At 43.7% G+C, this 13,450-nt stretch overlaps 1 protein-coding gene across 2 annotated transcripts in view; it reads right to left on the bottom strand.

Annotated features, from left to right (window-relative positions):
- Positions 1 to 216: 216 nt before the first annotated feature.
- LOC147689998 (uncharacterized) overlaps positions 217 to 13,450 on the bottom strand; it is a 155,883-nt gene continuing 142,649 nt past the window's right edge. Inside the window, exon 13 of one of the 2 annotated variants that reach the window (XM_086937551.1) lies at positions 217 to 1,630. In XM_086937551.1, coding sequence (XP_086793677.1) covers positions 1,395 to 1,630 — 236 coding nt within the window. In that variant the 3' untranslated portion in view covers positions 217 to 1,394. The remainder of the gene's footprint in view (positions 1,631 to 13,450) is intronic. The other variant, XM_086937552.1, reaches the window with a different exon arrangement.

The following is a 13,450-nucleotide window of genomic DNA, read 5'->3' on the forward strand; positions in this document are numbered from 1 at the left end:
TCATTATATGGTACTATGAGCTATGTTAATAAAAAGATTTAAAAAAAAGAAATTGCCCCAACACATGCCCAGACTAGCCTTTACTATTCCGCGTTGACACTATCTATTTACCCCCACACCACAATTGCTCCAGTAGACAGAGCTGGATCTTCACAAATATTTTTCTATTTGGTGGACTAAGAATTTTGAGTAAATGGTCCTTCACTGCTTCGAAAATATATTACAGGAAATATACTTTATTTCATCATTTATTTAATGTGGTCAACAGGGTGCACAGAAACACGCATTCTTGTAGTCAACCGGTATTTCAGTGACACTCAGATTTATTTAAAGTGAAGCAGGCAGAAAAAGTAAAAGGCAAAATTATTACCAAATAAGTCACATTGAAATGACAGTAGCCCATAAAAATGTTTTGCATTTAAAAATAGTCATCTTATTACCAATGCCCCCACTCTATGTCCAATCTTAAAAAATAATGTTGCTGTCCACCTCAAATCCACAACATATTAATGAGTTAAAGAATACAAGAGGCGAACCTCTGTAGGAGGTGGCGGCGGCAGCAGCATCGCGACTAGAGGTAGAGCAGCCTATAAAAAAATCAAGTACTTCTAGACTGGCTATTGAAAGGCTAGTTGTCATACTCCTTTATTATTTTTTTTTTGTTCTTCAGTTTAGCATCCACCATTTAACCTCTTAAAAAAACAGTGAGGTGGCTAGCACAAAGCGTAAGCTATTCGGCTCTTGCAGATAAAACAGCAGTGGCCAATGATAGTATATAGTTCTTGTTACAGTGAGCTACGCAGTGTCAAGATGGCACTATCTGCACCCAGAGGCATGCTGGCCCTTCCCAATCCTTCTGGCAACAGATGAGATGCATCATTTTAAGTGCTACTGAAACCCCCCCTCACCTTCAGGAGCTCCTGTCCTAAGACTATGGAGACCCAAACACATTACAAATGCAGTGCTTCATAAATGCATCGACAGTGAAGAAACTCTTGTCCCGCTAATTGCTTTTTAAAAATATTTTTTTACATGCGGAGATGCTGCTGGCAACTCATTTGTCACAGGACCAAGCTCCCGGGTACTCATGAGATCTGCATCCTAAGGTGAGTGATAGACACTGCTGCTTTCTATTACTGGGACCGGCCACCTCTCCCTCCGTCTGTCTTAAGGATGAACTATGCCCAGTGGTTTCGGACACCTTGCCCCACTGCTGTAAATTTCAGGACCACTGTTCTCGTTGCCACACACAGTTTTCTCCTCATTACTATATTTTCCAGTTATGCTTTTTTGACCCTAACTCTTAGACAAAAAGTGATTTTTTTTCCAGGTCAGTCAGTTCAGCAGAGGTTTCAAATGGTTGCCCCTGGAAGAACCTCACGTGATTGGGACCCTCAGTGAACCTGGCTGGTGTCTTCGTTCAAGTCTAGTTGGATCCTGGTAGTGTCCTTGTAAAATGTCCCTGCGTGGTCCGATCCCCCGAAGACCAACACGTTACAGAGGCCAGTCCGATCAGGTCGCTCTTGGTTGGATTCAGTTTGACGGGCACTTGAGAGATTGACCATAGCATGCCCGGCTCGTGGAACTCCATTCAATGAAGCGGAGGTGATGCTGCTCCAGGTGGTGGTATCTGCATGGAGTAGAAACAAAGAGTTCAACAATCAAAAGTAACGCAGAACCTCATTTTTCACGCTTCCTTAATTCTGAAATCTTGTGGAAGCCACTAACATTTTTCTGGTGGATACACAGTTATCTTAACAATGTTGCAAGATTTACTGCAATCTCCACCTTCTTCCCTTGGCGTCAGTGCTGTTGACCGTCCTACAAACACACCCATCTAAAAGAAATGTGTTCAATACACAAAAAGACCGCTTGTTCCTATGAGATTACTCCTACGCTTCTGAAAGAGGAGTGTGCCTAAAAAAACTACGACTAGTTATAAAGGAGGATTGACATTTATGCATCCAAACTTTTATTGTATAGAAAATGTAATTCTCCAGACTACAATGTAGCACAAGTGTATTTGCCCAACTATTTGTTCCTCCACAACCCCTTTCATTACATCATTAAAAATATGGTATTTCCACCTCACTTTCATACTTGAAACCCACTTAATGGAATTACATTAGAGTCCGTTTGTCAGGATGTTATAATACCTGTAATGGTTATAAAAATATAATATCAAGCCCTTGTATATTGTGAGTGGACCTTTTTTTTGCAGGTATAGCAGCGTGAAATTCCCACAAATCTGAATTTCCATAATTTCTGTTTTTGTAAAAAACGAGGAGAAAAATATATTTCTCCTCATTATGTCTCCCTGGAGAAGCGTAGCATTTGGACACATTCCTGGGTTTACCAGTAATGGTAAATCTGGGAATGCCCCAAAATCCATGGCTGGATGCATTGGAACACCCATGCTCCCTGGGGCAGAGGAATGCAACGCAGGGATTTGTGCTGCATTGAGTTACTCCAAATTTATCAATCCATGCAGGGCCATGCAAGGTGGCCCTGTGTGGCTTCATAATTCGACTTAGGTTTTGCGTTGCCATTGTGCCTCCTTGTGTGAAGCAAGGTTGATGCAAAACCGTTAAATATGCCCCAAAGTCCTGTTGATAGCTGCCAAAATATTCCAGGTGACCCCGGATCAGCTCTAAATGCCAAACTGTACATGTAAATAAAACTGCATGGAATTAAGGTCACGTTCAGATTACGTGAAGTTTGGTTTTACTTAAGTCCTCGGAGTGCAAATACTCTGACCTGGAGCCTGCTCAAGTGCTCTAAGCAACCCTTGGGGCTTGGCTGGTGCCAACTGTGAGGAGTGAGCTCACTGACTTTAGGCAGGAGTTGAGCTGTTCAGAGTTGTTCTCCTCTTTGTTTGTTGTTTACATTCCTGCTCCCTGTGCTTCACTTTCAAGTCAGAACTTGAACATTGACAAAGCCACAGTGTCTGACTTGCGTGTATACTTGTAATACACACAAATAGCCAGAGGTTGGCGCCCTTATTCCATGCATGTGAGGAACTACATTATACAGTGCATAGCCCCACCACATTGTGAATTGAGCAGTGTAACAATCCGCGATTTGTCATGGCTCGATAGCCCTGTATTGACGCCATTAAACATACTTTTATTCAGTACCTCTTATTATTTTTCCAAATATTTCTAGGCAAATAATCCGTCATGAGGGTTGCAAACTCGAGTTTATCTTGGATACGAAGGTTAGGGTGTACTTTTAGATTACAACAGTAGGCAAAGCACTCAAATTCCATGTAAACATACTACACCTGCACTTTGCAACTCCTAAACTGCAGCAGACAAATTAGTTAATTTGCGCCTGGCTTAATGCACTGCGACGTTTACCCGTCGCCCACTGTCCTTCACGCCTCTTCTCCAGACATATAAACAGACAGGACTATAAAGAGATTGAGAAACTGAAGTACTGCGGCTGAGAGACAGGGAGGCACCACAGCCAAATTGGCAGCCAGGTAGCCCCGCCCATAGGCTGAAGGCTGACTTCAGCTCCTAGAAGCTGGTTTCAGCATTCTAAACGTTACTGGCAGCCACCCCTAAAATATTCAGACTCCGACCGACAGTGAAGCTTGAATATCTGAAGCACGATCAGGCTAAGGCATGCTATACAAGGGAGCAGCCAGAACATTAAAATCTACCCCACTTGAAAAAAGAAGCATGCCCATATTCATGCAGAATGTGGAACGGGTAACCCACGCCCCCCCCCCCCCACCCCACTTTCGAGATGCTCCCTTCACCCTTCTATTTATTCATCCATCATTTCTATCTCGGATGGATGAATGAACGAATAGATGTAAATTCATAGACCGGTCCATCACTTCACATTTTCAGCCATCTATACTCCCATCCTTTCACACATTCATATATAGATCCTTAAGTTCAACGGTCCACCTAGCAAAGTGTTTGTTAATAATCCTTCCATCCATCCATCCATCCATTCTTTCACTGTCCATCCTTTCATTGGCCCTTTGCCATTATTTCACTCATCTGCCTTTCGCCTAGCAATCCTATCGCCCTTCCATTTTTTTACTATTGCGCTTAGTCATGCTTACACCCTTCAATTATAACTTTGTTTTTTCCCTTTCCTTTCACATTTAATTCCTTCCGACCTTCTTTACTCTTCTCAGTTTTTTAAATCTCTAGCCATCTTTTTTCTCATGCATTCTTTTTCCTCTTACCTTAGTCTCTCATGCTTACTTTTTAGGTCGAGCGTCAGCGAAGGACCGATTGTTGGCGGCTTGCCGGGAATGTGGGACAGGGGATGGGCATGCGCTTTCCCTCACCGATTTCACCTCGTGGGCGCGCACGCCCAGCCCGGCGCCGTGCACATCCCCTGTCCCACATTCACCGCAAGTCAGCCTCTCTCAATCACATGCGCTCCCGACACAGCCACACTCACGCATGCATGCACACACACAAAGACACACACACGCAGGCACACACGCAGGCAAACACACGCAGGCATACGTGCACACTGCATACACACACGCGCACACAGACACACATACCGCCGCCGCCCCCCATCCCGCCCCACTTACTGCGTCAGCGGCCTCAGCCGCCACTCCTGACTTCTGCTGTGCGTCACGGCTGCTCCTGGGCCATCCACTCCGTGGGCGCGGGCTTCGCGGAAGACGGAAGTCCCGCCCTACGACAGGCATGACGCTCCCGAACTTCCGGTTTCGGGATGCGCACGCTCATGGCTTGTATATATTCACACATATACACACACCACTAAATGCAACACTGCTACATCCCGGTATAGCATACAGTGCTCTAAAGGGGCTCGCCTCAGCGTCCCAGGCTCCAAGCAGCGGGCATCCGAGGACCTGCCCTTAACCCACTGATCCCCGATACCATAATGCTTTCTGATAAACTAATTCTCTGTAATACTCTAATATTATGTAAACGCGAGCTTGACCCTAACCCTGCGAGACAAATCTCACTAATTAGACGCATACTTAAAAAAATCGGAGCAGAAACGGATTATTCTGCACAGTGACTCCTGTGAGCAGACTTCTGTGGCTCCCTCGGTCTGTGCCGGGTCTGTCCCGGCCCCGCTGCTCGTACCCCAGACTCTGAGTGAGAAGTGTGGCTGGTCTCAGGACAGCGCCGCCGAGTCGGTGAGATTCACTCCTGTGATGTCAGGCTTGCTGCTGGCAGTCCTACAGCGCCCCCTGCTGCCGGACCATGCCTTTAGTCTAAGATACAATATTATCCAACGAGGCGCCTCACGTTCACTATAGTGCCAAATACCACCCAAATAGCAAAGCGCTGCACCCAACATCAAACTTACATTCCTCACGAGTGGGTCTTTCACGTCTGCAATAAGCTGTATGACTGCCTCAGGGCAGCCATCCATCCTACAAGGCGAAGTGATACTACAAGACACCAGTAGGCGGCGCCACATTTCAAGACTAGATAATGGACTTTAAATACAATAAAACATCAAGTAAATTGAGCTGAGAGCGATCAAACGGAAACATATATTTGTACTCGGTACACTAAAAATCCTCGCTAAGTCTTAACTCCTAGAATTAACCTTAATCAATCAATGCATCATTTTTAACACTTGTAACGCCAGAGCAACCTTCCAAAACTATTGCCAGAAAGTGGGAGACTTCCACAGATTGCTGGATGTTTGAAATAACTTTACTTCGATGAACATCTCTCGAAGAGTATGTGTGATTTTAATTCTCAGTATTGTTGTTGAGCAACATAGAAATACACGCTCTGCTCCTGGCAAGCCCAATGTTATTGTAAGGATGAAATGCTTGCACTGTGCGGTCAGTTGTACCCCTCACTTTTGTGAATATTTCTCTATGTTTTTCTCTGTAAGCCTCAAATCCTGGGGCAGGTAGGTACCCTTTTCTTGTGCTGCCCCTTTCCCCAGTAGATTAAGACAGTCTGCTGAACAGTGGGTACACGCAAAGCCAAGGAGGTATATGCTCTGTGACAGTGGCTAGCTGTCTGGGCTACAGGCTGTCCTGATCTGGGGCCCACCTTGAGCTACAGTCAGATTCCTAACACCCTGGTGCAAGGACTCAGTTCAATGCTACAACACAAGTTAAAAATGCAGTTGAACTTATAGGTGGAAAGTGGTACAGAGGTGTGTACATAAAATGTGCCAAAGTAATGGGCTTAATGCAAAATGCTGTGTAGTATGATACCTCATAAAAAGATTGCACAAAAAAAATGCAGTTGGACTATGACCCGTACATAACCCACTAAGCAAAACTGTGCGGGGTGGTGTTTTCTGGTCATAATTAACCCCTCTAGATAAGCTCGGGGGCACAGCAGAACTCGAAACTTCCTTTCATTAATGAATGACACTCAAAATCGCACTAACAAGCACAGGGCAACATTTTATAGTGAATATTTTTTTTTATTCTAGTCTAGAGAATAAAATATTAATGGTGACCACACAGAACGAGAGAATAAATGCAGCAATGCATAACATGGTCCGTGAATAGAATATGAACAGTCCTAACATGGGGAGGACATTCCTAGCATCCTAAGACCCTCTCACCACTTCTGAGCGCTATGCTAAAATTTAGCAGAAGCAGAAATGAGCAAGTCTACATATTATGTGCCCGCACTTTGAGCCCCCTAGGAACCCTCGACAGGGCCTGGTTGCAGCAAACCAGCGGGACCTCTGGCCTGATGGTCTGCCACAAAGCCTCTACAAACTATGGCCTAGACCAAGGGATTTTACAGCACATGATCAGTTCCTTTGATCTCATGTTTTTAAGTTCAGTGACACTAAAGTCCCAATAAAATACATATGGCATAGAATGCATCATTTCAATCCACATAATAGTGGTTCAGCCTGCGCTGTAAGCGTCCATATTAAAATAGCAGCGACCATATTATAATCAATCAAAACATGTCAACCTAGATAGGAGGCCGATATGATGTTGACACTTCTGTACATGCCTAAAACATCACAGTGTCTAATAGAAAGAGGTAAAAGAGTTTGCAAACCAGCATGCTATAATAATAATAATATAGAAGTAAAAACAGGCCCTGCCACAATGTTGATGACAAGGCCTTTTTAAGCCTGGATTGACTGCATCGCTGTCAGACCGGTTTTGAACCCCATCCATGGGCTCAGCCCCTTTCAACCATTTACTTTCTTGGACCAGCTTCTTTTTCCCATTGGCTTAAGGATTTGTCAATCACGCTGTGAGTCAGCTCAGTGGAGTATTCATCTCACCTAATGCTAGTGCGAACAACACAGGTTGCATGTTTCAGGCATGTGTTGCATGTGTCAGGCCTTCCTGGTGTGGTGTTTGTGAAATATTCAGCTGTCTTAATTTAATTCCCCCAGTTGCTATTTCACAGTTTCATAATTCCTCTTTCTCAACCATTGTGTTGATCTTCCTTGACACCCTCTGCCCTAGCCCACAGTTCCATCCTGCTGTTCTCCTGCAGATGTGTGTATGTGCTTCTGTTTTCACACCATGTCTCTGATCAAAGTCGTAAGAGCCATAGGCAACGTTTTAAGTTTTTATGTTGCACAGGCATGCACAATGACAGCCATCCCTGCTCAAGCTGCTAAAGAGGAGAGCTTGTGAACACCTGGTGACCAGTAGAGGCTGAAATGCATACATCACAGGATTCCCTGGCACGCTCGGGTTCACACTGAGGAGCTAAATCGTCTCTCAGCAGCTCTGGTAAAAGGACCTGGCACCGCCACCAGTAAGGTATCCTGCAGGCCACCTCAAGCACCCACTTCCACCAATACTGTAACCAAAGGCTCCACCCTTCCCATCATTACTGTAAGTCCAGAGGCTACTTACCCCAGATCCCCCCTTCCATCATTGATGTAACCCCAGAGCCCCCACCCTTCCATCGCCCAACCACACCTTCACTCAGCACCACAACAGCATCACTCAGCACCACAACAGCACTGTCCTTGCTTGCTACCAACAAGCATTGCCATAGCCAATAGGACTCACATTAGGAAAGTGTAGGCTATTGGCTTTGTGAATAACAATGCTATTAATTTATATATTTTCAAAGCCAACACATAAAAAAAATTGTAATTTACAATACCAATAGCTCACACTTTCCTAATGCGAGACCTATTGCATTGCAAATGCTTGTTCTATACGTCCTCTGCTCTGTTTTTCCCCCATTTTCCTTATTCCCCTTTTTAGTGGTCTTTACTGTGCAGCAGACCACAACAGGCTGGGTAAATTGCCCCTTTCACTGTTGCAGAGGTAGTAAAATACAACAATTATTAGCCCTCAATGGGGCCCTCAGAGTTCTGGGCCTTGGTGCCACAGGACTTGCTGCATCAATGGTAGCTACGCCTCTGCCGTTCCTAGTAGTAGGCCTTCTCACCTGCTGGTTTAAAAGACATGTCAGACCCTCTGTGCTCTTGATCGAGTGGCCTCGTCAAAGGCTGCCTGCCATACAACTTGCCGTTAATCAAGGTAATCAAAGCGAAATCACTGCCATCCATTGCATACAGCAGTGAAGCACTCCACAGCCATGACACTCAGTGGTTGGAAACACTACATCTCAATCTGTACAGGCAGCTTTTTTGGCTCCCGCGTAATGCATCTCCTGCCCAAATATGATTGGAGTTTGGACTCGTAAAGCAAAAGTATGAATGACAAGGAGCCTTCGTCAAATTCTGCTACAGACTGAGCGCTGCCAAAGAGAACTCTTGACCACAGACTATGGATCGAACTCTTAAACAACCATAGTCATTGCCCCCACCGGGACTACCTACACTCCTCATTAGGCAATCTGCAAATTATGGGTCACCGGGATCTTCGAACGTCCTATCAAGTCATAAAAAAAACAGGTCAACAATTGCACGCACGACCACTTCCTGAAGACAAAAACGTGTTTTCGAAGCAAGTGCACTCCTGGTTCATCATCCATTCTTACAAATCCATGGCACTACAATTATACCTAAGTTCCTGCTGGTCTTCCAATGTTATGTTAATTTTATTTATATAGCGCATTAATGCCCTGAGGCATCTAAGTGCTGTTTTGTTCCAACTGTGAGCGTAATCAAGACTGCCGGAAGAGTTACCAAGAATTGAATGACCAGGTCTTTACAGCGTTTCTGAAAGAAAGAAGACTGAATTCATTTTTCATGCAGAGGAAGTGTATTCCATGTGTTAGATGCTTCCAGCATAATGCTCTTTCCACCCCATCGTGCTTTTTAAAATCTAGGCTGTACCAATAGGTTGGCAGTGCCTGAACTAAGTTTCCTAACTGGAACATACTGTTTGAAACTGTGGTTCAGGAAAGCCGGGCCCAGATTGGGAATTGCTTTATAGGTTAAGCAAAGTACCTCAAAGATTATTCTCTGCTTAACAGGAAGCCAGTGCATTTTGAGCCACTGAAGAGAGTTTGGGGATTTTCAGTAAGAGTCTGGCCGCAGCGTTTTGCAGTATCTGCAGTTTGTTTAAATTATATTTTGGGGTAGTCAGAAGCAAACTGTTACAGTAATCTATTTTTGACCTGACTAACGCTGACTAACGCTGTAACTAGGATTTTTGTAGGTTAGCGATTATGAAAGGTAGATATTTTTTAAATTACTCAGAGGGTGTTTAACATGGAAGAAGTGCGTTTTTTTTACTTGATCTGTAAAATTAAGTTTGTTATCAATAATCAATCCTAAATGTCATGCCTTTTCCACTGGAGGTGGAACGGGACCCATAGTAGTTGGCCAGACTGTAGGGCCACAAAAATGTGATTCTGGTCCAAACAGTAGGACCTCTGTTTTTTCCGAGTTCAGTTTAAGGCAGTTTCTATCCATTAAACTATGGACAGCTATCATGCAATTCTGAAATCTGTTTCCACTGCTACCATCTTTTTTCTCTATGGAGACAATTTAGGTGTCGTCAGCATAGGATGCGAGCGAAAAGTAGGACTCAGTGAGATCCCTGTGGGACTCCACAAGGCAGGGAGAATGAGTGAGGTGAAATTCTCTAACTTCACTACTTGCTCCCCATCTGCTTGGCAGGATTTAGTAGGTTCCACGCTTGACCTGTGACTCCACGCCATTAGGCGATTTAATAGTAGTTGATGGTGGACCGTGTCGAAAGCCGCCGAGAGAGCCAGCAGAATCAGGGCAGCACCTTTGGGCCTGTCTGATCTCTTCGGTTGCATTGAGCAGTGCTGTCTCCGTACTGTGGCCTGTCCAGGAATCCAAATTGTGTGCCGTCCAGTAGTTTATTTGTCTCGATGAAAGAACCCAATTGTTCGCTCAGAGAATTTTCCGCTATTTTAGCTGGTAACGGGAGATGGGAAATTGGTTGATAGTTGCACTTGTCTTTGTGATCAAGAGAAGCTTTTTTTAGAAGAGGAATCACAAGTGCCTTTTTCCAGATCTTTGGGAATGTTCCTGTTTCACAGACATTTTGAAAAATAGGTGTGAATTTAGATGCAGCAATTTCTGCTGCTAATTTTGTTATATTTGGCGGGCATGGATCATCTGGTGAGCCTGAGGTGGCAGCGTTTAATAGCTTTATAATATACTCTGTTGGTGGAGGACTACATTCCTTCAGAGGCTTGGTTGTATTGGGGTGATGATTGCCCTCAGTGGCCGGTGTCGGCCTAGTGCATGATTTACCATCTGATTTTTTTTTAATTAATTGGGTCTACTTTCTCCAAGAAGAAATCTGCTAGTGTATTCCAAAAGGGCCGATTGGCATTCATAGCTTTGGTGTTGTGATTAGTTGTTAATTCAGTCACTGTGTGAAGAAGCTCTTTAGTTGAGCCTTTTGCACCCTCAATCCTGTTAGTAAAATATGCTACTTTGGTTTTTACAATGCTATCCTTGTATACAGCTATTGACTGTTATATTTTTTCTTTTCTTCCTCTTTATATGAAACTCTCCATTTTTTTCCTGTTTCCTGCACGTCTTTTTACATTTCCTAAGCTCTGGAGAGAACCAGGGATCTGATGGATTTAGTTTTTTAGTTTGACCATTTTAACAGGTGGAACTCGATTTGATGGGGCTTCCAACCATTTATTATATTGTTCGTCTGCTGTCTCCGCATAATTTCCTGTCTCCACATTTATGTTTTTAGAGTGTTATTAAGATGGTCTGCTTTCACATTTCGCCAGTTTCGTGACAGGCGAAAGGAGGCAGATTTCCCTGTATTCCGGTTGGATTTCAGAAGCAGCAAATCAAAGAAGATTGCTCTCTGGTCAGTCCAAGCTACTTGAGTGGTCTTCATATTGACTAGGTTGGAATGATTTGTTAACATCCCGTCTAAAGTATGCCCTGCTTGATGTGTTGGTTCGGGAACAATTTGGTCTAGACCAAATGCTGACAGCGTTTGTAGGAGTGGAGCGGTGTCAGAATCAGACTTTGTCTCTAAGTGGTAATTAAAATCTCAGAATAAATTTTTCCAGAATACCCGGTATTTGAGGAAAATCTTTCCTGGGGTTTGGAGGTCTATAGAGTAATATACCCTTGAAGGAGGTTTGTTTAGTACTCTCCATCGAAAATGCGATTGTTTCTCTAAAAGAGGATATAGATGGTTGACAGCTAGTGGTTAAATCTTTTCTTATGTTTGCTGCCCCTCCTCGCTTGTGTTTTCTATTGCACTGATAATGTTAAAACCTTGTGGTAGTGCCGCCTGTATATCTAAGTCACAAGTGGTGTCAGCCCATGTTTCAGTAAGAAAGGCGATCGATGGTCTATATTTCTCTATAAATAGGTTGAATTCACTGCTGTGTTTTATTAGAGCTCTAGTATTTAATAATACGCAGGATAGCTTATTATTTTTGTCTTTGCCATTTGTACTGGATTTCCATCTTTTTTTAAGAGTCCTCCCCCGCAAATGCAATAAAAAGATTTCTGCGCCTATGTCTGGGAGAGTTTCGAAGTTTAGACCCGTGCACACAATGGCTACTAACAGCAAATGACAGTTACTGCAGAGGCTGCAGTCACGCACCAGAACCCATCATGCACATAATCAGCATCTACCCAGCATCCCAGGACGAGCACAGGGACAAACTGCAACACTGTTTCAATGCTCTGGGAGTACGTAGTCGCCGGCATGCAACAATTGCACATTTAAACGGGGCCAATGCAAGTTTAAATGCGCCGACGATAACATTAGTCTCACATTGCAAAAAAAACTCTACATAAAACAGTCATGGGGGTCAACTCATCAGGATGAACTCAACAGCACTAATCTGGAGTGCCCCTCAGACAAATTTTACAAGAAATCATGCACCTTACGTACACTGAATCCCACCGGCCCACATCATTGAGAATGTATACTCCTATGATTGACTATTTTATTGTCTCCTAAGTTTTAATACTTTTTTTATCAGTGTATTTTATGCAATGATTTTTATTTACTAAGCATATAATAAAATTGGATTTTGATACAACCTGTGCAAGAATCTTCCAGTAACAGAGCAGGTGGCTGAAGGGAGCACTGTTCTCTTCCACCCCGGTGCTACAAGTCAAAAGGTCAGTGTATACTATGTACAGCCAATCAGAAATGTACGTCTCCATGAGGTGGCTCGTAGCATGTGGTTTACTGTGCTTCTGCCGATGTTTGCCTGAACCAGTGCCCTGCTGTAAGAACCAGAACAGGGCACGGCTAATGCAGAGTTAGGTTTGAATAAAAAATTAGCTAGCTATCGCGCCAAGAATTTTCAATTCTATTAAGGACACGGAGGCGAGGATTATGCTTCTCTTTCTTTTAATGCCACACACAGCAGCCAATGAAAAACGTTGTATATATAAACAAAACTACATTTCCCATGATGCTAACACACATCACTTCCTGTAATAGCCCATAAGAACCGGATATAGTCCTCTTTCTTTGCTACGAACATGAGTCCATTAATAACTTGATCCAACGTGAATCGCCTCCAACGTGGAAGAACAGTGAACTGGAAAGAATTCCATCAAACCGCCAGACGTTCAGTCCATCTTCTTTTCAGAACCTGAAAGAATGAAAAAACACGCCCGTAAAGTCTGTCAAGCAGAACATATCAGGGTGGGCATAATATTACAATACATGTAATAACCGGGTGGGATAATCCTCGCCTCCGTGTCCTTAATAGAATTGAAAATTCTTGGAGCGATAGCTAGCTAATTTTTTATTCTATTACAGGACCGGAGGCTTCGTATTATGCTAGTTTAACGCTCTTGAAACACCGAGGAAATATCACCCACCTTTTTGTAGTAAAACTGTTTGAACGTGGATTCAGAAGACCAATCAGCTGAATGCATTATATCCTGAATGGTACATCCCAACATAAAACTTTTAGACGCCATGGCGCCCCGAACAGAATGTGCACCAAACACCTGAGTATCAATGCCAGCCTCCTGCGTGATAAATTTCAACCACCTGGCTATAGTAGCCGCAGTAACAGGTCTGAAAGGCTTCTGTAAAGCAATCAATAATTGCGAAACACCCAGAGGT

The sequence above is a fragment of the Lissotriton vulgaris genome, chromosome 9 (genome assembly GCF_964263255.1).
Source record: "Lissotriton vulgaris chromosome 9, aLisVul1.2, whole genome shotgun sequence".
Classification (NCBI taxonomy): domain Eukaryota; kingdom Metazoa; phylum Chordata; class Amphibia; order Caudata; family Salamandridae; genus Lissotriton; species Lissotriton vulgaris.